The sequence below is a fragment of the Typopeltis vanoorti genome, chromosome 15, assembly GCF_054136105.1.
Source record: "Typopeltis vanoorti isolate ZY-2024b chromosome 15, IOZ_Tvanoo_1.0, whole genome shotgun sequence".
In the NCBI taxonomy this organism is placed as follows: Eukaryota; Metazoa; Arthropoda; class Arachnida; order Uropygi; family Thelyphonidae; genus Typopeltis; species Typopeltis vanoorti.
This window is the reverse complement of record NC_143563.1, coordinates 32,086,191-32,112,909: the sequence shown is the minus strand read 5'-3', so window position 1 is coordinate 32,112,909 and position 26,719 is coordinate 32,086,191. Positions and strand designations below refer to the sequence as shown.

General features: G+C 34.6%; 1 protein-coding gene across 1 annotated transcript in view; it reads right to left on the bottom strand.

Annotated features, from left to right (window-relative positions):
- LOC150098575 (cholinesterase-like) overlaps positions 1-26,719 on the bottom strand; it is a 150,470-nt gene that overhangs the window by 90,058 nt on the left and 33,693 nt on the right. Inside the window, exons 5-6 of the mRNA XM_090405908.1 lie at positions 6,880-7,073; positions 5,877-6,051 (exon numbers count right to left, since the gene is read on the bottom strand). Coding sequence (XP_090262034.1) covers positions 5,877-6,051; positions 6,880-7,073 — 369 coding nt within the window. The remainder of the gene's footprint in view (positions 1-5,876; positions 6,052-6,879; positions 7,074-26,719) is intronic.

Here is a 26,719-nt window from a genome sequence, read left to right as displayed (position 1 = left end):
TTTATTTTTGGATATCTATTAATATAGAAGGAGCTTTCTCCTGCAACCGATAGTGCATATAATATCACATGCCCACATGCCTTCAATTGAATCAATGTTCTCTTTTTTGTGATTGTTTTCATATAATTGTATTGATAATGGTATTGAATTCTTCCATTTGTATCCCAATTTTCAGATCAACTGGCAATGCATGACATCCACATCTTCCACAGGAAAATGCCCTGGTCTATAGCAGAAACTAATAATATAATTTTCCTATTGGCTCCATCTTGCACCAGACACTCTCGAATGAACTATGTTTTCTGGATCTAAAATCCTACTTAACTTATAGTTTTGATGGTTAAATGGTTCAGCTATCATCAGTAATACCCCACCCAGCATCCTATTCTCTCTATCCTCCCTGAAAATACAATATCATTTACATTAAATCCCTGTAACTATATCATTTTCTGTCAATCAGGTCTCAACTGATGCCTATAATTTTGGTCAAATTGAGCTGACCAATGCCATAAACTTCTCTCCTTTATTTTTGATACTTCTGGCATCCTTTCAAATTCTACGTGAAAATTAAAATTTTATGTACTTCTGGTTTATTCAAAAACACAACATAAAGAGCTTTGTACAATAAATATCTTTGAGATAGTTATAGCACATTTTAATATTAGTATTTTAATAATTTTGATATTAGCTTCAATAACACTTTTCTTCATAATGTATTCAACATAGATAGGGATAACCTACACCTTTTATCAAACCATCTTCTAAATTTAGAATTAGAAAGGATAGAATCTTTTCAAATTCTATCTGTTCACTTTACAACTTAAGCAACAGCTATATATCACTGTATAATGCAACATTTACAGAGAAATCCTCTTTATATAATTGCAGCATTTTGAACTTTTTTCTTTTTGCACTTTATCATGTGCCTTTTCCAGATATCATCATCATGTTTCTGATATGTATCCTCAAGCAGTGTACATGTTAGTACTGCACAATTAAGTTTGCATTATTCTTCTTCTTCTGCAGCTTCTCCCACTTAAGTGGGGTCACTGTTGATGATGAGTCTCCTTCACATCCTCCTGTCTTGGGCTGTCACCACATCCAAGTTCTTCATCCTCAAGTCCTCTTCTACCAGTTCTCCTCCATCTCTTCTTTGGCTGCCCATGCTTCCTCCTTCCTGGCACATCCATCTTCATGACCCTTCTTCCCACATATTCGTCTTCCCTCCTCATCACATGACCAAACCATCTCAACCTTGCCTCCTGTATCTTCGCTCCTAAGTTCGTAACTTTCACTGTTCCCCTCACATAGTCATTTCTCAGATGATCCTTTCTGGTCACACCACACATCCACCTAAGCATTCTCATCTCTGCTACTTCCATCCTGCTGATGTTATTTTTCCTCAGGGCCACAGTTTCTATAGCATATAGATTTTGTTCCTATAGATTTTGCCTTTCAGATTGATCGGCACCTTCTTATCGCATAACACTCCAGCCATCTCCCTCCAGTTCCTCCAACCCACTTGTATCCTGCATCCCACTTCCTTCTCAGCTCCTCCATCTTCTTCCACTGTTGAACCTAAGTATCTAAAGTCTCTCACCTTCCTGATGACATTTCCTTCCAGCTCCAGATCTATCTCCTGGCCGCCGCCCACTGTGCAACATATATACTCTGTCTTACTTCTGCTCAGTCTCATACTCTCTTCCAGTACTTTTCTCCATCTTTCCAGTTTAGTTCCCGCTTCTTCTCTTGAATCTGCACACAGCAAGATGTCATCTGCATGCAACATTGTCCAAGGCGCATCTTCTCTTACCTCCGCCGTCACCACCTCCATCACAATAGTTTGCATTATTACTAATCTGTCAAATTCCTAAAAATTGGTCTATCACTTGTCAGCATTCAAATATTTTCAGATATACATACTGTCAGATTTTCTGAATCTACAAAACTTTAATACAGATCCTTGCTATATTTCTCAAATATCTGTCTGAATGTCAACTGGTCTTAACAACTCCTATATCCTGAATCCATTTGGTTTTACCCAGGTTTCTTTTTTTAATTTTCTTAGTCTCTTCTCATGTATGCTTGTATAAATCTTGCCTAGAATACTCTGTAAAGAAATTACTCTGAATCAAATTATGAAAAATTTAAACAGTGTAAAATTTTTATACCATCATATTTCAGCATTTGTGGTCAAATATCATCTACTCCAATTGCCTTTCAGATGGCTGATAGCACTGCATACTTCCAATATTGAAATGCACTGCATCCTGTTTGGATATTTTCTAAGCACTTTTCTCTCACTGCTTATGTCATTTAATAATTTTTCAAAGTAATTACTCTGGACATGTAGCATGTCCTCTTTTTTTTTTGTCATTTTTTTACCATCAAGTTTTTGTCACATTTACTTCTCAATTTCTTTACAGTACTCATTCCTCCATTTCTAAGTTTTTTTTTAAATAATTTCCAGAACATTTTGCCATTCATGATGTTTATCTTCTATATTATTTTTTCAAATTTCTTTCAATGACTTCTTTTTAGCTACTTTTACATATAACTATGCTTTTTTTCAAATTTTGTCAATGAATCCCTAAAGTTTGTTCTTGTTTTTAAAGTCACTTTTCTCCAATAATATTTGCATATTCAATTCTACAATTCATATTTGTTAGCTTCTTGACTCTCATTTTCTTTTGTGTACATTTTTCTTTTCAAAGCTTATAATCATTTAGTTATGAATGGTGATCATGTTCAATTTCAAATCCCCTGCATACTTTTATCCTCACCAGCACAAAATTATTACTGTCAATAATAGCACAATCAATAAGACTGTGTGTGTGTGTTCTCTCCTTGTGAATTTTATGCACATCTTTATGTTGGAAAATGGCATACCAGAAATTAATAGTCCTAAAATTTGGATTTCCTCTAAATTTTCACAAAACATTTCTGTATAGCTAAGATTCAGTTCCATTTTACTCTTTAGGTCTCATCAAGTACCTACTTTTTTTTTGGATTCTAAAATCTGCTGTTCTCTAATAAATTAAAAGAATTACTCTACTTCTTCACTACTGGTACGTTCAGCGAGGGGGGGGGGGCAGACACAAGCACAAATAAGTCACAATTTCCAGTTCCCCATTTTTAAATGCACCCACATCACTAATTTTTTACAATTTGAAAAGTTTAATCTTCATGTGTGGAATATTATAATAGCTATTTCTTTCTTTTCCTGAATAAATGTTATAGATATTTAATTATGCTGAGCAGTTATGTTGACACTGTAAATGAATTACAGTTATAATTCTGTAATTCATTTATTAGTTTCACTTCTGTTTTAATTAACTGATTCTCCAATAATTGGACTTATTTGGATTGCGCAAAATAAATTAAGCAAGTATTTTACAAAATCAAATCTGTAAATTAATTCAAATTCCACAAGAAGTTCAGGATGACTATAATTATGTTCATGCTTTATACAATCACTAAAATAATGATATAGCCAAAGTTTCATTGAAAAGCAAATTATTCACAAACTAAAAATAATATAATATATATATATATATATATATATAAATGCATCTGCACTATCAAAAGTTCCTAGCAAATAAGTCAGCTTGTGCTCTTAGAGAATACAAATGTAAGAAAGCTAAACACTGCATAAAACTAGCTAAACAAAAGTCATGGGAAGATTTCAGCAAGAACATAAAAAAATAAATTATATAAGCAAAGTGGATATTAGATCCAGCATTATTTCAAAGCCGAATGTAGAAACTAAGTTTTGTAAGGTAAGGTAAGTTGATCAGAGAGCTTATGGGAATGTACTCCCCAGCATTCATGAGTTGCCTTAGTGTGAACTACTTAGAAGACATAGGTGCCACCCAGGCATCTATATATTCACCTTTCATTAGTCCATTTTGAAGGGTTTCACTGATCTGACAGCTGTTTTGAACTGGTTGGTTCTCTTCAGAGATCAAGTAGAAACCTTAAGAGAGCAAAAACTCTCATTCAGTACTATGGAACTTGAAATTATCAGTGCATAAAAGTAATTACTAAAAAAAGAGCCAAAAGGTCAACTTATCTTACGAAACTTTCATAGTTTCTACATTTGGCTTTGAAATAATTCTGGATCTAATATCCACTTTGCTTACATAATTTTGCATCACCAAACTGAAGCCTTTTGGCTCTTTATTTTAGTAAATAGAAAATAAATATCATGAAGGCAGCAAAATATTTTGGGAGCTGTTGAAAAAGCTCAGAAATTGAGGAAAGCGTACAGTCAAAGGAATTAAAGATGATAAAGGTGACACGAAAACTGGAGAAAAAGATATCCCTGATTATGGAGCAATTACTAAAAATTGCTAAATGAAACAAGCAGTGACGGCACAGTGGTAAATAAACACCACTCAACAGACATGCAATCAGGAATACATATCTATTCTTGAAGTAGAAAAAGCCATCAAAAGCCTGAAATGTGGAAAAACAGCAGGAGTAAATGATATTTGACCAGAAATGCTCAAGTATGGAAGTATAAAAGTCTTGAAGGCATTCAGAGCTATGCAGTACCATTCAGAAGGCTGAGACAAAGGGACAAATTCCAAATGATTGGAGTAGTGTTCTCATACTATCCCATATACAAAAAGGGAAATAAAACTGAATGTGAGAATTACAGAGGTATTTCCCTACTGAGTGTTCCTGGTAAGATTTATGCAAGTATACTTGAGAAAGGGAAGCTTAGTGAAGAAAAGCTGGATTCAGGCCGAATAGAGGCTGTCAGGATCAGATTTTCACTTAACAAATAGTTGATAAATCAAGTTGATGGGAATATAACAAAGATCTGTATTTAAATTGTGTAAACTTGCAAAAAGCATATGACAAAGTGCCAAGAGAAAAGCTTTTTAAAACATTCATACAGTTATATGGTATCAATGGGCATTATATCAAGCAATACTTAGTCCTTATTTGAGTTTAAGTCAGCAGTTAAAATTGAAAGAAGTACAGGAAGATGATTTGATGTTAAATCTGGTGTCAGACAAGGATGTACATTATCCTCTCTGTTATTCATTATCTACATGGGTGACATTATGAAGGAAAGCAGTATTAAACCTGATATCAAAATTGGAGATGTTAATCTCAGCTCTTTATTTTATGCAGATGATGTTATACTGTTAAATAAATCCAGTGCAAGTCTGCAAGATTCACTGACTAAACTGAATAACTGTTTAGTCAGAAAGAAAAATCCATTGAACTATGTACAGAGGAGCATGTGAGAGACATCACATATGGCAGAACTAGAGACCCTGCTCTAATCATGAACTTAATTCTGCTAACCCTGACAATGAAGACTATCAATCACACAGTGATCTGGAATAAATAAGAAAACATTTTTACATGATATGATGAGTTTGAGAGAAGAATTATTGAATTGAGAAAAACTGTCCGCAATACTAATCTAAGCTACAACTTCTCTGATTGTTACTCCTCAGCCATCCAACTTTGGTGTGCAGGAGATCATACTCACATGAACATGCTCAACAATACTGTGGTATCCAGAACACTTTCAAATGTCAGTAATCTGTTTGTAACTTAATTCATAACTGTTGTTCTCTTGTAATGTATAATTTTTATTTTCTCTTTTCATAATATGCACCCAATGGAGTTTTCCAAGATGAAACTACTTGTGAGTTCAAATAATAAATAGTTTTTCTATTTTGTTATCCCTCGACTTTTAGAAATTGAAGTTTACTCAATATACATACACACATTATATATGTATGTTGTATGGGTGTTGACAGAGTAAAATCAAAATAATTCTTATGCTGATTTAACATTTTCAAAAAATGAAATGCAGAAAATTAAATTACAGAGAAGTTAAACAATCTTACTTAGCATAGCCGATGCTTCATCTCTTGTAACTCCGCTCATATATGCAAATTCAGGAGGAAACTGAACTTCCTCTCTTCCTATAATTATTTCTGCTGGTTCGGGCAAAAACTGCAAGTCCCTGCTTTGTGTTGGGCTATCAAGTACAGGGGCCCATTGTAACCAACCTACAGATGGCTAATAACAAACAAACAAAAAAAATAAATTAAATAAATAAATATAATAATATACTAAAGAATGCAATAAGTGCATATCTAGAATTTTTTTTTTTTAAATGGAAAATAAGCATACATGGTAGTTGTCTGCACAATCTGAATGGTATTCATTACTTTATTAGCAGAAGTAAGGATAAATTCTATTAATTCAGTTTTATATGAATTACCTTCATAAATTCAGTTTTAATGAATTAACATCATGAATTCAGTTTACCTATTTAACTTACATAATTGAATATGCTATGGTATAAAATGCTTCATGAAGAAGCAGTGAATCTGAAATTTTTTATTTGTTATACTATTAAGATATATACAGAGATAAAAAGTGGGGAGGGTAGAATGAAGGGCTGTAATAAAATGAACTCAGTTGTATTAATATCATGTGATAAAACTAACCAAACTCAACTTGCAACAAATGATATATTTTATAAAAATTTTAGGAGTATAATAAAAACCTCATTTAAATATATTTAATTTAGGTAGATAGATGTTTTTTTTTTTTCCTGGCACAATCATCACAACTCATCCTACTTATCAGGAACCTGAAGTAGTGTGGCAGAGGTATATCTGATCACATACAGGGATTCCCAGAATATCTAAACCCTCAGCTAGCCTATGAACAAATGTGCTACTGGTTTCAACTTTTCATGCAATCAAGATTATCATAAATGTGAATATATTTTATGGACACATCAATAATTTAGTTTACCTTAATGTCATTAAATCAGTAAACAAATGCATACTATTTAGGTTCTCGATTTTTTAATGCACCAAATTATAATCAACTCACCTGAAGTTTGGTGATACTTATATAACTCATATCAAGATCACGAAGGCAATTCATTATTTTCCAAGAGGATTCACCGTAACAATTCATTTTGTGAGCAAAATTAATACTATTATTTTGCATGAAGGTAGGATCCAGAATGGTTGCCCAGTCAGCAACTGCTGCACCACTTTGGGCTATAACTCTTTTAACTTTCCCTGTAAAAGAAGTGTATAAGATATATGTCACCAAAATAAACTATTATTATTTCTTTTAAGTATTCATTTTTAGTACTGTGACATATTAAACTAAAACATTATGTGAAGAATTATTAGTGATTATTATGTTGCTATAACATTTGCATGCTGACTGAAAATAAAGAGTTCCTACTTCGTTTACATAGTTAACTGTGACCATAGCACCATTATATCAAACTATTAAAAATTTCCTCTCATCAAAGCCTCAAAAGCATAATAATATTCTAAATGAAATTCACTATAACAAAATATTCCTGATTTTCACCAGTGAGAGTGACTGTATTCTAAATGATCTCTGAATTGCAGTAGATCATGGTTTCACGTTAAAATTATTTTTTTAAAACTGTCTCTGAATAACAGTTATAAATTCAGATTTGTGAAAACACAAAATGCAATCTGCTGATGCATCATCATTTTACCTGCACAACATGCATCTTTGATGGTCTAGGTTTCAGAATTGCATCAATTCCCACAGATATGTTAGAAACTTTGAGTTGTTCTTAATGGTGTAAGTTTTATACTTGAAGGTTCCGAAAATATTTTCATTTAGTTTACAAGTGCAAAAGTATGCTTGGAAATTAAAAAATAAATTTGGAAAATAGTCAAGCTTATTTGTTAAAGGAGCTGCCCCTATATTCTAACCTAAGGGTAAATTAGATAATTAAAATGAAGTTTTTTACAAATTATATTAAAAGTATTTAAATGACATACCTAGATGTATACTTTTATAACGGTAGGGATAACTTTATGTTCAATGCTGAACTTGAGCTGGAAAAAGATGCTGCTAACTGTATATATTTTATATGTTTGTTTCCTTTATATTCACTTAACTTTTTTTAAAATTCCTAATCATGTGATCCTTTCAGAAGTTTATAAGTCTCAATCATATCATCCCTCTTTCTCCTGTTTGCTAGTGTCTTTTTTTTTTTTTATAACTTTTCACATTATTTATAAAATGAATGCATTTAAATTTTAATTATCAACATTATTTATGCGATCGGCCGCTCACCTTCATCACATGATATATTTGAATCTTTAGTAATGCTTCTGTAATTAAAATAAAACAAACGGTTTCATTATTGCCTGTCCTTTATCATTTCGGAATCATAAGATCACGACAATTTAAAAAAATTGAAAATGGATATGACTTACCAAGAATCTGCTATTCACTATCATTACTTCCGGTCTCGAGAGCAGTTTCAAACTGTTCTAATTCAATCTTGAACCACTGTAGTATCCATCTACCTTTTTTCTTGAACTGTTACATGAACTCCAGAGGGAAATTTCCCCTTCGACATTGTTTTCCCTTTGAATATTACATAAGGAGGCAACTTTTTTCCACTGCAGTAATTGTGAGCATGATTGTACATCGCTGTTTAACTTCTTTCATGTGTGAGGTAACCTTTTCAATTTCATTTTTTGTTAAGTAAAATCAGGGGTGCAAGATATAAGCAAGGGCGAGTTATATTCAAGTAAATACGGTATACATGATTAATTACTTAAAACCACAGTGAGCATAACAGTTTTGAATAGTAACTGTTGCTTATTCTTTGCCAACTGTTAGCTATAAACTATACTGCTTGAAAAAGATTAAATTTTGTGCTGACTTCCTAAGCAATTGTCAAGAACCCATAAAATATTTCTTGATTTCCATTGTAATTCTACATCTTAACTCAATAGCCAATTCTTAAGAAATTTAGATGCCACCCATGCATTTTTTTGTTCCCATGGTACAGAACTGATAAACTCTCCATTCTTATCCCTTAAAGCAGGGGTCAGAAACCTTTTCAGACTTGTGGGCCACATTCAACTTTTATTTTTAATAATTGGGCGGCAAGCATTTAATTAATAGAAAATAGTGAGTGAAAAAAATACTTAAGTTATCAATTTTTATTATATCAATCTTAAAACGGACAGAAATATTTAAAGTATGAGATATGAAACAATGAAATGAAACTCAATGAAAAATTATTATCACATAAAACAAAGTAATATAGTTTATGCATCACAATATGTGTGTCTCTCTGCTCAATGCGACTTTTGTGATTGTTTTCCTTTAGCCAAATTATCTAGATTCACTTGATAACCTAAGGTGAAAATTCGAATCGAAGCATGCAAATGTTCATCAATCAGTCGAGAAGAAAATTTCTTTTTTTTCTAAAACTCATGGCAGTAAATGCATGTTCGCATATGCATGTGCTTCCAAATGCAACTATCATCTTCTTTGCGAAAATGATTAAACCTTCACATTTTTTTGTAAGCATTGATAAAATGTTTGGATATTTTCTAACGAAAATGCATTCTTTAATGTCTCATTGTGTTGTAATTCCAAAACTTTCGTCTATAGTCAGTTTGGTATGTCATCAATGTCGACATTAAAAGTGAAAAAATAATAGCATTTCAATGCTATTTTTATGAAAATCCACAAATCTTATTGAAAATTCCGTTTGCAAATCTTCAATAATAACAAACAAAAGTTTCCTTTTGTGTTTGCCATCCAACTGTAAATGCAGATTTGCAACATATATAATGATGTAGATTTTCTTCCATTATATATTTTTTCAACAGACATAGTTTGCCTTCAAAAGCTTTTATGTCAGAAAACAGTTCTGCTAGTAATTCACCTTTGGCCCTGCAGAAATTAAGTTCACTATGGTAGTTGTAATGTCTACCATAAATGCAAGAGACATAATCCATTTTTTATCCGATAGTTGTGGGACAGTATTTTCGTGTTCTGTCATGAAAATATCTATTTCTTCCTGTAAATTAAAAAATCTTTTTAGCACAGCACCTATACTTAATCATCGAACAGTTCAGTAGTAGATAACATCCTCTTGAATGTCCATAGCGTCTTTTCTTGATGATAAAATTTTACGGGCCACATGCCATGTAAGTATGGTCAACCTTTTATGGGCTGCCAAAAATACATGTTGGGCCCCTGCCTTAAAGTATCAAGGCCTGTCTTTTATTCCAATAACTAAGAGCTGTCATTTATCATTTCCTGAACAGTGTAGCATTTTATAACACATGGAATCACCCAATGTAGCATGATAAAATAGTCCTGTTTTGTCAGCATTGCACATGGCATCAGCAATAAATTTGTGAAGGAAGATTATGTAATTTTTCTAACACTCCATGTGGTAGACATCACTGGCTGACTTAACCTCTACCATATGGAGTGTTAGAAAAAAGAAAGCCATTGTGTCCCAAATAAAAAAAAGCTGATTCTTGTTATAGTCTCACTTTGTTTTTGTTCTTCCAGACTTATCCAAATAAAACTACTGCCCAATTAACCAGTGAACCAATCAACCAGACTCTACTGTATTTGAGCTTCTCTTCCAACTTGGTCAGTAAAACTAGGGGGGAAAAAGGGAGCAAGATGAAACAGTGGTCATTTAAGTCACCAAGAATACCTTCAATGTTTGGGTAGCTGATGCAGGAAATCAAGCTTCAAAAATAAGATAAAGAAATCAGAAAACTTTTCAGAACTGAAGAAGTGGTAGAGACAGCAAATGAATGATACATAATGAGGGCAAGAAAACCTTAGCCAAAGAAAATTAAAAATAGAAAATTTAAGATGTGTTATCCTCAGGCAAGAAATACCATATTGAAGAAAATCGCCTGCATGATTCTTTCTTCTACCCTTGTAGAAGAGGAAATCATATATAGAAAGTAATTCAGACAATTAGATTGTGGTTATTGTAGGCTGTAATTTGGATTTGGTCAAAAGTAGGTGTCAGGTCTGGAATTTCTGTATGTGGTTGTATGCATCATTTAAGTTAGTATTTATGCTGTGAATTTTGATGAAGTGGATATATGAGGGTGGTCTGAAAAGTCCTCGGCCTAACAATGAAAAAACAAATTTATAATTTCAAAATTATTTTTATTTTTCAACATAATCTCCCTTAAGACTAATACATTTATTCCAGCGATGCTCCAGCACCATTATCCTATCCCTGTAGTGGTTCTGCGTAAGAACTGCAAAATACCCCTCTACAGCCAATCACCTCTTGATTCGAAGAAAAACGCTGACCAGTGAGGAAGAGTTTTAGTTTTGGGAAGAGATAGAAGTCAGAGAGAGCCAAATCTGGGGAATAGGGTGGATGTTCCAACAAATCATAGTGCAGATCCCTTAATTTTCCCATTGCCAAAACACCTTTGTGGGCAGGTGCACTGTCCTGATGAAAGATGATTTTTTTCCTTCTGCAAACCGGTCTGGTTAAAAGATCAGAATAATATTCCCTGGTTATTATTTTACTCTTTTCAAGATAATTAATAAAAGAGTTATTATTATCAGCAGGAAAGGCTGATGGAACTGACTGTCTTCTTTGGCACTGAACAATAGGCTTCTGTCCACTGTTTTGACTGCTGTTTGGATTCTGGTATGTAATGGTGAATTCAAGTCTCATCCATAGTAATAAATTGATGCATAAAATCAATTTTATTCTTATTAAAACGCTCCAGGCATTGTTCAGAGATTTTCATGTGAATGCATTTTTGATCTGCTGTGAGCAAGCATGGCACCCATCTTCCACAAAGCTTTTTCATTTGCAATTATTCATGCAAAATATATCCTACATGTTCTTTTGAAATGCATATAGTCTCAGCAATTTCATGCACTTTGACTCGCTGGTCATCCAATACCATAATGCACTTGATCAATGATTTCTGGTCTTGTTACACTTCATGTGGATCATCTTCAAGGCTGGTACAGCCACGTTTAAACTCGGCAACCCATTTCTTAATTGTTGAAAATGAAGGAGAAGAGTGCCAATAAACTTTTATGAACTTCAAAAGAATTTCTTTTGGCGTTAAACCTTCTTTTACAAAGAATTTTATAACAGCACGATACTCAATTTTATCCATTTCAAGGGATACAGACAACACTTTTTTTGCTTCAGACAATGTATAAAACAAACTACTTGATAGAATGACTTGCAATTTCACATGGATGCTTATGAGAGATGTACCAAAGAATGACTTGCAATTTCACATGGATGCTTATGAGAGATGTACCAACTTAGAAAAAATAAAATCTTGCCGATAGTGTCACCATCTATGATCGAGGCTAAGAACTTTTCAGACCACCCTCAACAGAAGAGTTTTTTTTTTTTTTTTTTTTAGTTTTTTTTAATTTTGCAAGAATTTTTAAAGGGGGTGTGTTTTTCTATTTTCATCACAGTGACACTGAGATCTATTTGAGTTTAATGTTATGGTGATGTTTTTGAGGTATAAAGTAGAGATCAGGGATATGCAGGAAGAGGAGATAGACTTTTAGACATATCAACCATACAGATAATATTCAGTCTCCATTCCATATGGCATTGACAGTGCCTGCTACACACCAGTGTGAAACCATTATCAAAGTATTATCTAATCCAGGATTGTGTGCATTACAAGAAGATGACAAAAAAGATGAGTTCTGATGATCTCTATGACAAAGGTTTTTATAAAAGAGCTCACAGAATGATGGGAAAAATGTCTCATCAAGTTTGGAAATTATTCTGAAGTATTAATAACAGCACCATACATCAAATAAAAAATGTTGGCAAGAGTTTTTGTTGATTTATCCTGATGCTATCTTACTCAGAACTCTTTTTTTTTTACTTTAAAAATTTGCAGTTAAGGAGAATTATTAAATATTTTTCTTTAAATTAAATATATATATAGCTAAAACACACACACACACACACACACACACACACACACACACACACACACACACACACACACACACACACACACACACTTAAACCTCTTTTTATGCGAGATACATTCCTAAAGATGATGCGTAAATAGAATTCGCGTAAAAAGAACTACTGACTCCATAGAAAAAGTGAAGATTGGTTCCAAACTTGAAATATAAGCAAAATAATGAAAAAAAACAAACATTAAATTCGTTAGGATCATAAGATTTTTATTTACATTTCATGGAGAACACACATACATATAATGAATTTTAATAACTTTTAAAAAAACATATTCATTTCAGTTGTTTGCTAAGGATTCTATAAAAAAATTATGTTATTCGCTATCAGTTTCTGACAATAAACGCAAAAGCTTTCGTTTTCTTGAGACTAATAATGGTATTATCATCAACGACTTCCGCCTCAACTTGTGGAATTCTTTTTGTCATGTCTTGAACAAAAGTACCACTGGTTGTTTCAGTAGTTTTAGGCATGAACTCAGTTATTAATCGCTGTGTCGATGCTTTAGATAAGTCGCAATATAATTCTCTGTATGAAGACATTAACAACTTAAGCTCACGTGAAAACTTCTCAGCACGTTCTTCATTTGGATCATGTCGGGCAAAATAATTGCATAAATTATTGGCCAGTTTAAGACCTTCTTTAATTATATCAGCAGTAAAAGTAGGATTATCTTGATCATTAAGTTCTTCGCTTTCAAGAGTCTCAGAAACAATCTCCACTATTTCGTCTTCGCTAAGAGGTTTATCAATTAACAATTCTCCGATATCTGCCAACGTAAGATCATCGAATCCTTCTCTGCCAATTTCACATGCCAAACTTATTATATTGGGGAATTCTGCAGTATGATTGAAGGGAACAGGAGCATTCTCTTTAAAGCCTGCAGGCCAAATAGCTTTCCAGCATGCATTCATAGTTTCTGGTCTCAATTCAGATAATGATAATCAAACCTGATCAATACAATCCATAATTGAAAATTTTTTCCACACATCCATAAGTAACAGTGTTTCATCATCATTTAGCTTGTTCAAAGCATACTGAAATGTTCGTCTGGCATAATGTTTTAAAAGTTGCAATTATACTCTGATCTAGAGATTGTAGCAATGATGTGGTATAGGGCAGCAGAAAAAAAAAAATGCACATTTGGGTGTTCTATGGCAGGATGACGGGTGCATTATCAAGAATCAAAAGCACTTTAAATTCAAGACCCTTGTCATTCAAATAGAGTCTAATTTCTGGCACAAAATGTTTCTGGAACCACTCAGTGAAAATATCAATGTTCACCCAAGCTTTTTTGTTGGCCATCCAATGAACTGGCAATTTTTGAAAATCTACGCCTTTCATTGGCCATGGTCTTAATGATTGATTTATGAGCAGTGGTTTTAACATCCGATCTCCTAAAGCATTCGAACAAAATAGGAGTGTTATGCGATCCTTTGCTGATTTGAACCCACCTACAGTTTTTTGCATTTTTGATATGCAAGTTCTGTTTGGCATTTTTTTCCAGAAAAGGCTGGTTTCATCCATATTCCAAACTTGTTCAAGTGTGTAACCTCCATCTTCAATTATTTTAGCAAGTTCTTGTGGAAATGCTTTAGCAGCTGTTTCATCAGCAGAAGCTGTTTCACCTTTAATTTTTATATTATGAAGAGCATGTCTTTTAATAAACTTAGCCAGCCAACCATTGCTTGCATGAAATTCATATTTTTTTCCTTGATTGAGATGAAGTATCTGGCTGCAGTTTTTTAATCTGTTCATAAAATCTCAATGCTGATTGCTTGATGGAATTTCTGTCAACTGGCATTCTTTTTTGTACATTATCTTCTATCCACATCACTAAAGCTTTTTTGGCCTTTTCTAGAACAACATCTCTTGTGTATGATGATAATTTCGCACTCTATTTTGTACCAGAACATACCGCTTTTCTAATAGCCTCTTCATTTTTCTTTATAGATCTGACAGTTGATTCATGAACTCCAAAATGCTTATCCACAGCCGTCGCACCTTCACCGGTTTGAAGACGATCTAAAATTTGAATTTTTATATCCAAGGAAACGGCTTTCCTTTTTTTTTTTTTTGGTTATCGGCAACATCATGTGAGGACTGGATTAAAATCTTCGGTTAATGAAATGAAAGTTCGAAATTTACATATAGCTTACCATTTATTATTTCTTGGAAAAATTATTAATTTTATAAACCGATTTTTATTTTGATTTCACTTAAAAAATGCAAATACAAAAAGTGCGGTAACTGTGTTGTCTACTCGAACACCAAATTCAAACTGCTAAGAACTGCTTTTTTATGCGCAGTCAGTTATGTAATTCTGGGAATTCCCAATACATGAAATTCATAAGCATTTAGAATTTTCTTAATTGAAACGAGAATGCAATTCTATAAAATTCTCAGAATTTTCTTAATTGAAACGAGAATGCAATTCTACAAAATTCTCAGAATTTTCTTGAATTAAGGATTTTTTACTAACTTAGACTTTAGGTTGGTCGCGTAAAAGTGAATAAAAATCGTGTAAAAAAAAAATTTTTGATATCCCGATTTGCATAACTCCGAATTCACGTAAAAAAAATTCACATAAAAAGAGGTTTAGGTTTAGGTGTGTGTGTGTGTCTGTGTATATATGTATATATACATATACAGAAATATATATTATATGCATATATTATAAACTGAAGTGTCACATTGAATTAGGAATAGGAGACACTATACAAATTCTCTAACACAACTCGTGTATTTGCACACAAGCATTGACAAAACTGTGGTTATACTTAGCTGTCAGTGTAGGCTTCCCCCAAGCATTCATCATGAGAAGTGTAATGGGGAAGGTGCCCAACGGATGGGCACCTACGATCTCCAAAAAGGATTTTCTGGTACAACCGTTTCAAGAGTGTCTGGGAATATGAAAATTGTGGCAAAAAAATAAGCATCCAGACAAACTGCAACCAGCTTTGATCGTGGACTTCACCATCTGAATCGCAATGGACCAATAGGGCTAGACATTATCTCAAATCACCTCCCATTTGAACGAGGGTTCCAGCCGGAAAATCAGTGCAAGAACTGTGCAATGTTCCCTTCACCATCTTAGCTTTGGGAGCCATTGACCTACAAGAGTCCCATTTCTAACGGCACAACACTGGGCTGAACACCTTGATTGGGTGTTCAGCCCAGCCAAAACACCATTACTGTAGCCATTTTTTAGCTGTAGCCATACTACTGCCAAAACACTTCTTCTTTCACTGCACGTTAATCCCACTTCCTCTGCAGGGTCCGCGTGTTACTTAGATGCGACTTCTTGTTAGTACCACTCCCAACTGACCTGTCGCCTAGTCTGCTGCTGGGGGGGAGGGTATATTTTTGGCTGTACAGGTGTATGTTCACGGGCCGGTTTGCCTGCTTGCGGGATAAAAAACGCCAGATAAACTGGTGGAAAAAACCCTACTGCATGCGCCCAAGACCAGCTAACTTGGCTATGGCTTAGGAAGATCCTCAAATTCCTCACGTCTTCAACGGGAATCGAACCTGGGACACTCCTTCCCCAGTCATATGGTTGTGAAGCGCAAAGCCACTAGGCTGACCGCGCGGACATACTGCCAAAACACTATTAACAAAATTCTCTACAAGACCTCGATAAAAAACAAAGATAAACCAGACTACAATAAAACTATAACTATTCCTTACATTAAAGGGACATCAGATAAAATAAACAGAATACTACAAAAATACAACCTCAAAGCCACCTTTAAACCTGCAAAATTAAAAAGCCTACTCAACTCATCCAAAGACCCACTCCTTCTGCTGGCCCACCCCGGAGTATACCGTATTTATTGCACCTGTAATATACCATATATAGGAGAAATAGGACACACAATTTCTATCAGACAAAAGGAACATAAACGAAACATTAAATATAATAACCATGGTGAAGCTAGCCTTTCTGATCATGCCCTGAACACTCTACATAGAATTGACTGGAAAAGCAAGTTGTTTACATCACACCAAAACATGGTATGAACGCAAATTTAAGGAAGCCTGTGAGATTCTTATCAACCACCCCAATCTGAACAATAATGATGGTCTAAAATTCCCAAGCATATGGAAGGCACATATTCTACCCACAGAACCTCTCTCTCCAAGAGTTAACTATAAACAGGACTGTAGATAATCCAGAATCCTATATCAAAAATAACAATTGTAATGATAAAATAGGACGTCATTGTTACTGAAAGAAGACTATATATAAAAAAGAATGTTTTTCTCATGTTATGTTAAACAGAATTTAGCTTTGATGTAGTTTCTAAATAATTAAGTTGTATTTTTTATTTTATTTTTTTTCAGTAGAGGTCATGCCAGTACCCATAATCAAATCATTGTTTCTTTAGCTTATTGTGGGTAATGTAACTCAGCTTGTCCTTGTATATTTGTATATACTCCAGATGATGATCTTAATATGAAGATCAAAACCTCGGGAAATTAAAATAGTTATTTATAACATGGTTGTAAAGTCTATAATTTCTAAAATTATATCCATATTTTAAATCCTTTATCCAAGTGTAAGCAAACAAAAATATGCATGTGAAGTAACTTCACGACTGGGCTACTTGTATATAGAGGCTAATGACTTCATCAATTGCCTTAGTATTCTATAATGCAATGCATTATGGGAAGGGCCACTACCCAGCCCAGTTTTGACCTTGGTATCACTTCTGGATCTGGCTGCCACTGATGAGACCTCAATAAAGGTCGAAACCAGTCTGGGTAGTGGTCCTTCCCATAATACATAGCATTATACATGTCTGTAAGGATATATGCCTTGCATTATGGGATACTAAGGCAATTGATGCGAAGTCATTAGCCTCTATATACAAGTAGCTCAGTTGTGAAGTTACTTCACATGCAAATTTTTGTTTCCTTACACTTGGATATAGGATTTAAGCAAAGAATATAATTGCTTGGCATCTTTTATATAATATTTAATTTATATTTAATATTAAATAATTTATATTTAACTTGGTTATACTATAATTTATAGTATAACCAAGTTAAAAAGAAAACTCTCAAAATATATAGTATATATTTATATACAGAAATGTAGTATATACGATATATAAAAGATATATTACACAAGCTTACAACAAACTAACTCATAAACTGTTCAAATTCTATTTACTAACCATAAGAGAGGTTTGCAGAATAGTATGGAAAATAAATAAAAGAAGAAAATTTCATGTCAAAACATGCCTAATATATCTTAGTCAGTTCTTACATCACTGTCCCGTTCACTATGTCTCAATCAAAGACTATTCTGCTATTACAGAACATATTTCCATCATATATTACTGTCCTTTTCTTACATGTCTTGCAGTCAAGATATTTCATCTGGCAAAGTAATTTTTTCTTATGGAAGGCAGGTAAAGCTGTGGGCTTTCCGCTTTAAACAAGCAGCTCTTGTATCCATCCCCTTTGTTAAACTCAATGTTAAAAAAAAATGATCTTTTTGTTAAAAAACAAAACAAAAAGAACCTTATACACCTGTTCAAATGAGCATGCATCAAGCTCTTAGAAATGAAATCCAAGTCATCAAAAAGACCTTCATCAACAATGGATATAATGAAATAACTATCAACAGTTTAGCCATCCCATACAACAAAGGTATTTCAAAAAAATTGGGAGGGTATTACAAAAGTACAACCTTAAAGAACTTCCTAAAGGATAAAATCAAAGTGATTTTATCCCTTAGGAACTTCTTCACACCTTCCAAAGATACTCTTCCCCTATTAGTTTATCCGGAAGTCTACATCTCTGTTACACCTGTTATTTCCTACATTAGCAAATACAAATAAGAAGAATACAAAAGACGTGAGATATTTAAACCAAGGAAAGTTAGGCCAGTGTGATCATGTCACTGATAATAACCATAGGAATGACTAGCAAGGAACCCAGCTACCCCCCATACAAGTTCTAGTATGATAAAAAGTTCAAGGAAATATGTGAGGTCATCAACAATTTTCCCGACTACAATAAGCACGATGGCCTCAAGATTTAAAGAATTTGGAGCTAATTTCTGACCACCTCCTTCACCATAACTATTTTAAACTCCAGCTAACATAATGACAACTTGAGAAGTGCACAGGATTATCATCAAAATATCCCATTAGGACAGTTAGCATCATCTTAATCTGTATATAACTAGTCAACAGGCTGTCCAGTAATAACATTGTTCCTAACATTTCGGTGTCTATTAATATTACATGCTGACAATCAACAAGATTTAAAGAATTTGGAGCTAATTTCTGACCACCTCCTTCACCATAACTATTTTAAACTCCAGCTAACATAATGACAACTTGAGAAGTGCACAGGATTATCATCAAAATATCCCATTAGGACAGTTAGCATCATCTTAATCTGTATATAACTAGTCAACAGGCTGTCCAGTAATAACATTGTTCCTAACATTTCGGTGTCTATTAATATTACATGCTGACAATCAACAAACTTCTGTTTAAATCTAGACAGAAGAGTGAAAGATAACAGTATAGTGGAAAAGGTATGAGAAGAACGAGTTGAGATGGAGAGCCAGAATCATAAACGGTATGCTAGCAGAGCTTTGTGAGGAGAAGGAAGTACAGTGTGTGGATGTATTGCATATATTTGAGGGAAGAATGGAATTATACAGAGATGATGGGTTGCATTTGAATAGCTTTGGAGTGAGTGGATCACACAGAAGTGTGTGATGCAAGCAAGAGATCAGAAGTAAGATATGAAGTGGAAGATTAGGAGAGTGGTATTGAAGAGGCAAAGGTGCTTGGCAGTGGAAACAGTAGTAGTGTAAGAAATGAAGAGAGAACGGGAATGCAAGTGGAACAGAGAAACAGGAGAGCCCAGGTGGACAGAGAGACATGGCATAGGGAGAGTGGATATTGGAAGAAGCAGTGAAGGCATGCAGGGAGATGATCAGCACAGAAATGGTATATATTGTGATGTGGGTGGGGAGGTGAGACTGACTGGACATATGTGGTAAGTGGTGATAAAGGTGATTGGGCAAGGGCAGGTGTGGTGGAGAAATCACTACCAACAAGTGGCTTGAAGAGGACTGGTTATAGACCTAAAAATGAACCGCTGTGCTTATTTACAAATGCCAGAAGTGTCAAAAATAAGGGAGACGAAATGGTTTTACTGATGAGTTTATTCACTCCAAAATCATTGCAATAAGCGAAACATGGTTGAATGAAGATGATATCCTAGCAGAAATAGAAATGCAAGGGTAGAAAGGACAAGAAGGGAGGGGGGAGAGTGCTGTTGATGATAGTAGGGGGAATGATGTCCACATAAGGTAGATATGAAAGAGGGAAATAGCAGTAATGGTTATGAGGTAGTGTGGTGTAAAGTGGGGGTTGACAGGAAGACATATTTAGTTGGATGTTGCTATAGGCCTGGGAATGTGGAGGATGGTGAAGAAATGTATAAACAACTTGGATTAGTGAACAAAGGAAGGGTAATTATTATAAGCAATTTTAATTATGGCTATATAGATTGGAATGAAGAGATAGCATTTGGGAATAAGAAAAATGAATTTCTCGAGTTCTTGAGAGAGAACTATCTCAGATGGCATGTAAAGGTACCAGAATCGAGAGTTTTAGATCTGATCATTTCATCAGAGGATGTAATTTTGAGTGGGGTTTTGCACTTTCCTCCAGTTGGTGAGAGTGATCATGAAGTAATCACCTGGGTTGTGGCTAGCCATATGCAAACTTCTGTGAGAAAGGGATATATGTGGAAGTATAAGGCTGGTGATTATGACAAGCTTAGGAGACAGCTTGGAGCTATAGCATGGAATGCTTGGGTAGTGACAAAGAAATACAAAACAGCATTAATGTGTGAATGTATTCTGAAGGTCAAATGGCTGAATAATGTAGGGTAAAATGGATGAATGAGGAGCTTAAACATGAAATTTGGAAGAAGAAGACACTTTGGAGGCAGTACAAGATGAATAATGGTAATAATCAGTTACACAAAACGTATAAAGAACAAGCAGGAGAGTGACTCAGCAAAGACAACAAAAGTGCAGTATGAGCAGAAATTGGCAAATCAGGTGAAATAAAACCCTAGAGTTTTTCAGATACAACAATCCCTCGATTAATGCACCCCCGATTAGTGAGTCATTTTTTTTTCGATACCCAAATTCGATTAGTGCACCTCTATACATCTTAAAAATAAATGTTACAGATTTTAAAAATTTTCTATCTATATATTTTTATGTATAACTATTTTAAAAAAATCACTCACCAGAATGAAATAATTTAGTTACAGATTTAAAACATTTTACAAAGTTATTTTTAATGGCATACTACACTACTTCCATGTACACTATGTTCCAAATTTTTACCACCAAAATTTATGTCTTCTGCTATAGTACGCCCACAGATTTGAGACGCTTCGACACTTCTGAGCATGTCACAAAAAGGAGAATCCATTCTAATAATAGGGTAATCAATCCATCTTCTGGGATGAGTTGTTTATTATTACACGTCAGAAAAAAACTTCTCTTTTATGATCACTGTAGTTTTTAAAGTGGTAACTATTTTGCTTGTATAACAGTTGGGAAATTTTATCTATAAAGCACGTGATTTCATGTGTTGGCGACCAATTCGTATGTCCTTCCTTTCTTTCTCACATTCAGTGATAACGTCCAAGAGTTAATTAAATCTCATTCTGAAGAATTGAGTGATTCCGACCTGCTAAATTTAGATGCACAGCGGGAAGATCCCAAAGAATATGAAGAAAATTTAAACCACTGATAGTCAACCAAAAGAGATTTCACAGAAACAATTTGATTTGGAATGAGATTTGGTGAGAAGTAGGATATAGAAATGGGTTGATAATAGCAGTAGTTATCAGCATGAGTTTGTTAAAGGGGGATTATGTTTTACTAACTTACTTATGTACTATTTTTTGTACAATCGAAGTTTTTAAGCAGCAATGCTTAGAGGCTGACCCTGATGAAGAGAGAAGCAGTAAAATTTGCAGAAGAGGCAATAGGGCCATACTGTCGGTTGTATGAAAAAAAGAAACAAAATGCCTGCCAAACTATGTTAGCTCAATTTTTTGTTAAGAAGCAGAATAATTAAATATATATATTCTGAATATGTTTTATTGTCTTTCATCTTCATGGTTTTCCTTTAACTAGGTCCTGAGACATACCGTAATTCTTTTATAAAAAAAAAATTCAGGTTCAAAAAAGAAATTTGAGGAACGAATTATACATTTTCCCATAGGTTATTGTATTCGATTAGTGCGCCTGTTTTAAAGCACGGATTAGGCACACTAATCGAGGGATTGCTGTACGTAACAAGTAGAAGGAAGAATGATTACGGTAGGATAATATTAATGGGTCAAAGGGGTGCTTAAGGATCAAAGCTGTATAACTGAGAGGAGACCTCCATATAGCCTTTAAAGGAATGCGAAGAACCGACCAGGGCTTCTGACCTAATGTCCAATCCTCACCTTCTAGTGGTGCACCCTGTTGGGTATCTACTTGGATACTGAACGAACGAGGATGGGCTGGCAATTTGGGATTTAGCCGACCAAATTGTATTCTTATTGGTTAAACCAAAATAAAAAATGATGGTACAACATGACAAAATTTCATGCCTGCTGGAGCGTCGCCCCCGTTGTTTTCGCCAGGGAACCAGGGCGAACAGCGAAAAGTCAGCTACTGGAACAAATCTGAAAACAAACACCAACTAAACATCACCAGAGTTAAAGATCGGTACTATTAACGTAAGAAGCCTGAATGGCAAAGAAATGGAGCTAGCTGAGGAATTAGATAAGTACCAGATCGACATAATAGGGGTGACTGAAACAAAAAAGACAAAAACTGGTGAGATCTTTCTGAGCAATAAATACAAAATGTTATATTCAGGTAATGATAATCAAGGAAAAGAAGGAGTAGCCATAGTATTCAACACAAAATATGAGGCTAATCTTCTTGAATGGCAGTCAGTCTCAAGTAGAGTAATGTGGGCAAATATGAGAATGGGGAACTGGACAATGAGACTTATTTGTGCCTATGGTCCCACAGAAGGTTCTACTAAGGTAGAAGTGGAGGAATTTTTTGAGGCTTTAGAAAAAGCAACTGACACAATGAAAAATGAAAAGTTGGTCCTTGTTGGGTATCTAAATAGCAGAGTAGGAAATGATTGTGAGACATACAAAAATATTTTGGGAAAATTTGGAGAAAAGAGCAAAGCTAATAATAATGGCAAATATCTGTTGGATTTCTGCTCAGGACATGGACTGGTTATTACTAACATCATGTTCCAACATAAAAATGTGCACAAATTCACATGGAGAGAAGAGGCTAGTTATAAGAAAAGTCTCATTGACTATGTTATTGTTGATAGTGATGTTTTCTCCCTGGTGCAGGTCACCAGAGTGTATAGAGGATTTGAAATTGGAAGTGATCACTATTTAGTCTTGAGCAGGATAAAATTGAATTTCATATTGAAAAGAATAACATGTAAGAAAGTTTTAAAGCGAATAAAAGTTAAGCAGCTCTCAGATGTGAACTGTAGACTAAAACACACAAAGATTATTGAAGAAAAAATGAAAGAGTTTGAGAACAGGAATCAAACCTTGGAGATTCAGTGGCAAACTCTGAAGAAAACATTGACTGATTCTGCCAGAGAGGCATGTGGTGAGGTTGTCTGTAAGGATAAAAAAATCAGAACTCACTGGTGGACACAGGAAGTTAAAGAGGCAGTGAAGGAAAAGAAGAAAGCATATCAAAAGTTCCTGTCAAATAAGTCAGCTTGTGCTCTTAGAGAATATAGAGACAAATGCAATAATGCTAAACACTGTGTAAAACTAGCTAAACAAAAGTCATGGGAGGACTATGGCAAGAATATAGAAAATAAATATCAAGAAGGTGGCAGAATACTCTGGAGGTTGTCAAAGCAGCTCAGAAATGGAGGAAAGAGTGCTGTAAAAGGAGTTAGAGATGATAAAGGTGACATGAAAGCGAGAGAAAAAGATATCCTCGAGGTATGGAGTAATTACTTTGAAAAACTGCTAAATGAAACAAGCAGTGATGACAGCACAGTGGTAAAAAACACTGACCAGGCATGCAGTCAGGAATACATATTCATACTTGGAGTAGAAAAAGCCATCAAAGGCTTGAAATGTGGAAAGGCAGCAGGAGTAGATGATATTCGACCAGAAATGCTGAAGTATGGTGGTAAAAGAGTCTTACAGTGGCTGCACTGCATAGTTCAGAAAGCCTGGACAGAGGGACGAATTCCCGATGACTGGAGTAGAACTCTCATAGTACCCATATATAAAAAGGGAAATAAAATTGAATGTGAGAATTACAGAGGTATTTCCCTACTGAGTGTTCCTGGCAAGATCTATGCAAGTATACTTGAGAAACGGTTGAGAAGAATTGTGGAAGAAAAGCTTGGTGAAGAACAAGCTGGATTCAGGCCAAATAGAGGCTGTCAGGATCAGATCTTCACTTTACGACAAATAGCCGAGAAAGCTTGGGAATATAACAAAGATCTGTATTTAAGTTTTGTCGATTTGGAAAAGGCATATGACAAGGTGCCAAGAGAGAAGCTATTCAATACGCTGCAATTATATGGTGTCAATGGGGCATTATATCAAGCAATACTTAGTCTTTATTTGAGTTGTAAGTCAGCAGTTAGAATTGAAGGAAGTACAGGAAGATGGTTTAATGTTAAATCTGTTGTGAGACAAGGATGTACATTATCCCCTCTGTTATTCATTATCTATATGGATCACATTATGAAGGAAAGTGGTATTAAACATGATATCAAAATTGGAGATGTTAATGTCAGCTCTTTGCTTTATGCGGATGATGTTATACTTCTAAATAAATCCGCTACAAGTCTGCAAGATTCTCTGACTAAATTGAATAACTGTTGTAATAGATATGGTATGAAAGTCAGCAATAAAAAGACAAAGACAATGAAAATAGGCAGAATCATTGAAAATGTCAACTGTGTTGTGAATGGAGAACCTGTGGAACAAGTAAAACATTTCAGCTATTTAGGCAGATTTTTACTGACGATGGTAAATTAAATAAAGAAATAGACAACAGAATCAGCAAAGCTGGTATGGTGGGAAGTCAATTGAATAAATTCATATGGAATAAGAGAGAAATTAGTCGAAACACTAAATTAGCTGTATACAAGACAGTGTTCAAACCAGTTTTAACTTATTGATCTGAGAGCTGGGTCAGAAGTAAAACACTTGACCAAAGACTAGAGACCGCAGATATGAGAGTCCTGAGAAAAATTATAGGCGTGAACAGATGGCATCAATGGTAATATCATATTAAAAACGAGGATATTAGGAAAGAACTTGACATTGTCAGCATCCAGGAATGCATTAGCAGAGCTAATCTCAGGTGGTACGGTCACTTAAACAGAATGGGCGAGGAAAGATTAGCAAAACAAGTGTTCTCTGCCAGGTTGGCAGCAAAACGACCCAGAGGAAGACCAAGATATAGGTGGATTGATACGGTACAAAGTGCCTTAGACGATAGAAATATACGATCTGATAATGTTGGAGTATTGACAAGTAACAGACTGATTTGGAGGAAAGTTGTAGATAGGGAATTAATAATGATGTAATTTTTTTCATGTAGTACTATCATATCCTGTACACCCCTTGAGGGTACATGGCAGGAATTTGATGATGATGATGATAATATTAGTGGATGAAAACGGTAGAATGGTAGTTGCTTCAGAAGACATTGTTGAGGTATTCATTGATCAGTTTATAAAGGTGTTTCGTCCTCATCAGGGTGGAATCATGAGAAATTCCAATGTAGAGGAAATAGGAGTGGAAGTCTTAACTGTGAGTGACAGGAGGTATATGAGGAAATAAATAGGCTTGATGTCAATAAGATGATAGGATTTGATGACATATCATTAAGTGGCTTAACGGAATTGGCAGTAGCATTGGCATACCTGTTTAATAAGTGATACAACAGCAGAGGTTCCAAGGAAGTGGAAAGAAGGTAACATTGTTCCACTGCATAAAGGCTGTGATAAGGCTGTGGCTACAAATTATAGGCCAATCTGTATATCTGGAGTTGTGGTGAAGGTAGTAGATAGATTTGGTGAGAAGTAGGATATAGAAATGGGTTGATAACAGCAATAGTTATCAGCATGGGTTTGTTAAAGGGAGATTATGTTTTACTAACTTACTTATGTACTATAACAAGATGAAAAATGCCTTGGACAAAGGAGATGCATTATAGTGGTATATTTAGATTTTGCAAAAGCTTTTGATAGACTGCTACATGATAAGCTGTTAAATAAATTGAAATGGCTGGGATTGGATAACAGACTTCTGAGTTGGATCAGTGACTGACTATCAGATAGGTATCAGAAAGCTGTATATGGGGATGCAGTATTCCAAAAGAGGAAGGTCCCTAGTAGTATGCCGCAGACATCAGTTTTGGGACCATTGTTGTTCAATTTGTATATTAATGATATTGGGATGGGTTTAACTAGTGATATGCAGATGATGCAAAATTGAGAAGAGCAATGAGAGTCAAGCAGATGACTTACAGGAGGACTTGAATAGATTGTATGAATGGGTTGGTAAGTGGAACTGTCAATTCCATGTTGCAAAGTGTAAAGTTTTGAAATTTGGTAAGCAACAATGCGATACAAAATATACACTTGGTGGGGAAACTTTAATGAATGTAGAGGAGATGAGAGATCTGGGAATGGTGAACAAGGGCCTGAAATTTAGGAGACCTGAAAGTTGTGAAGCCGTCACATTGGATAATGGCAATGATGCAGAGGACCCCGACATACAGAAATAGAGAGGTTATAATGCCACTGTATAAGACCT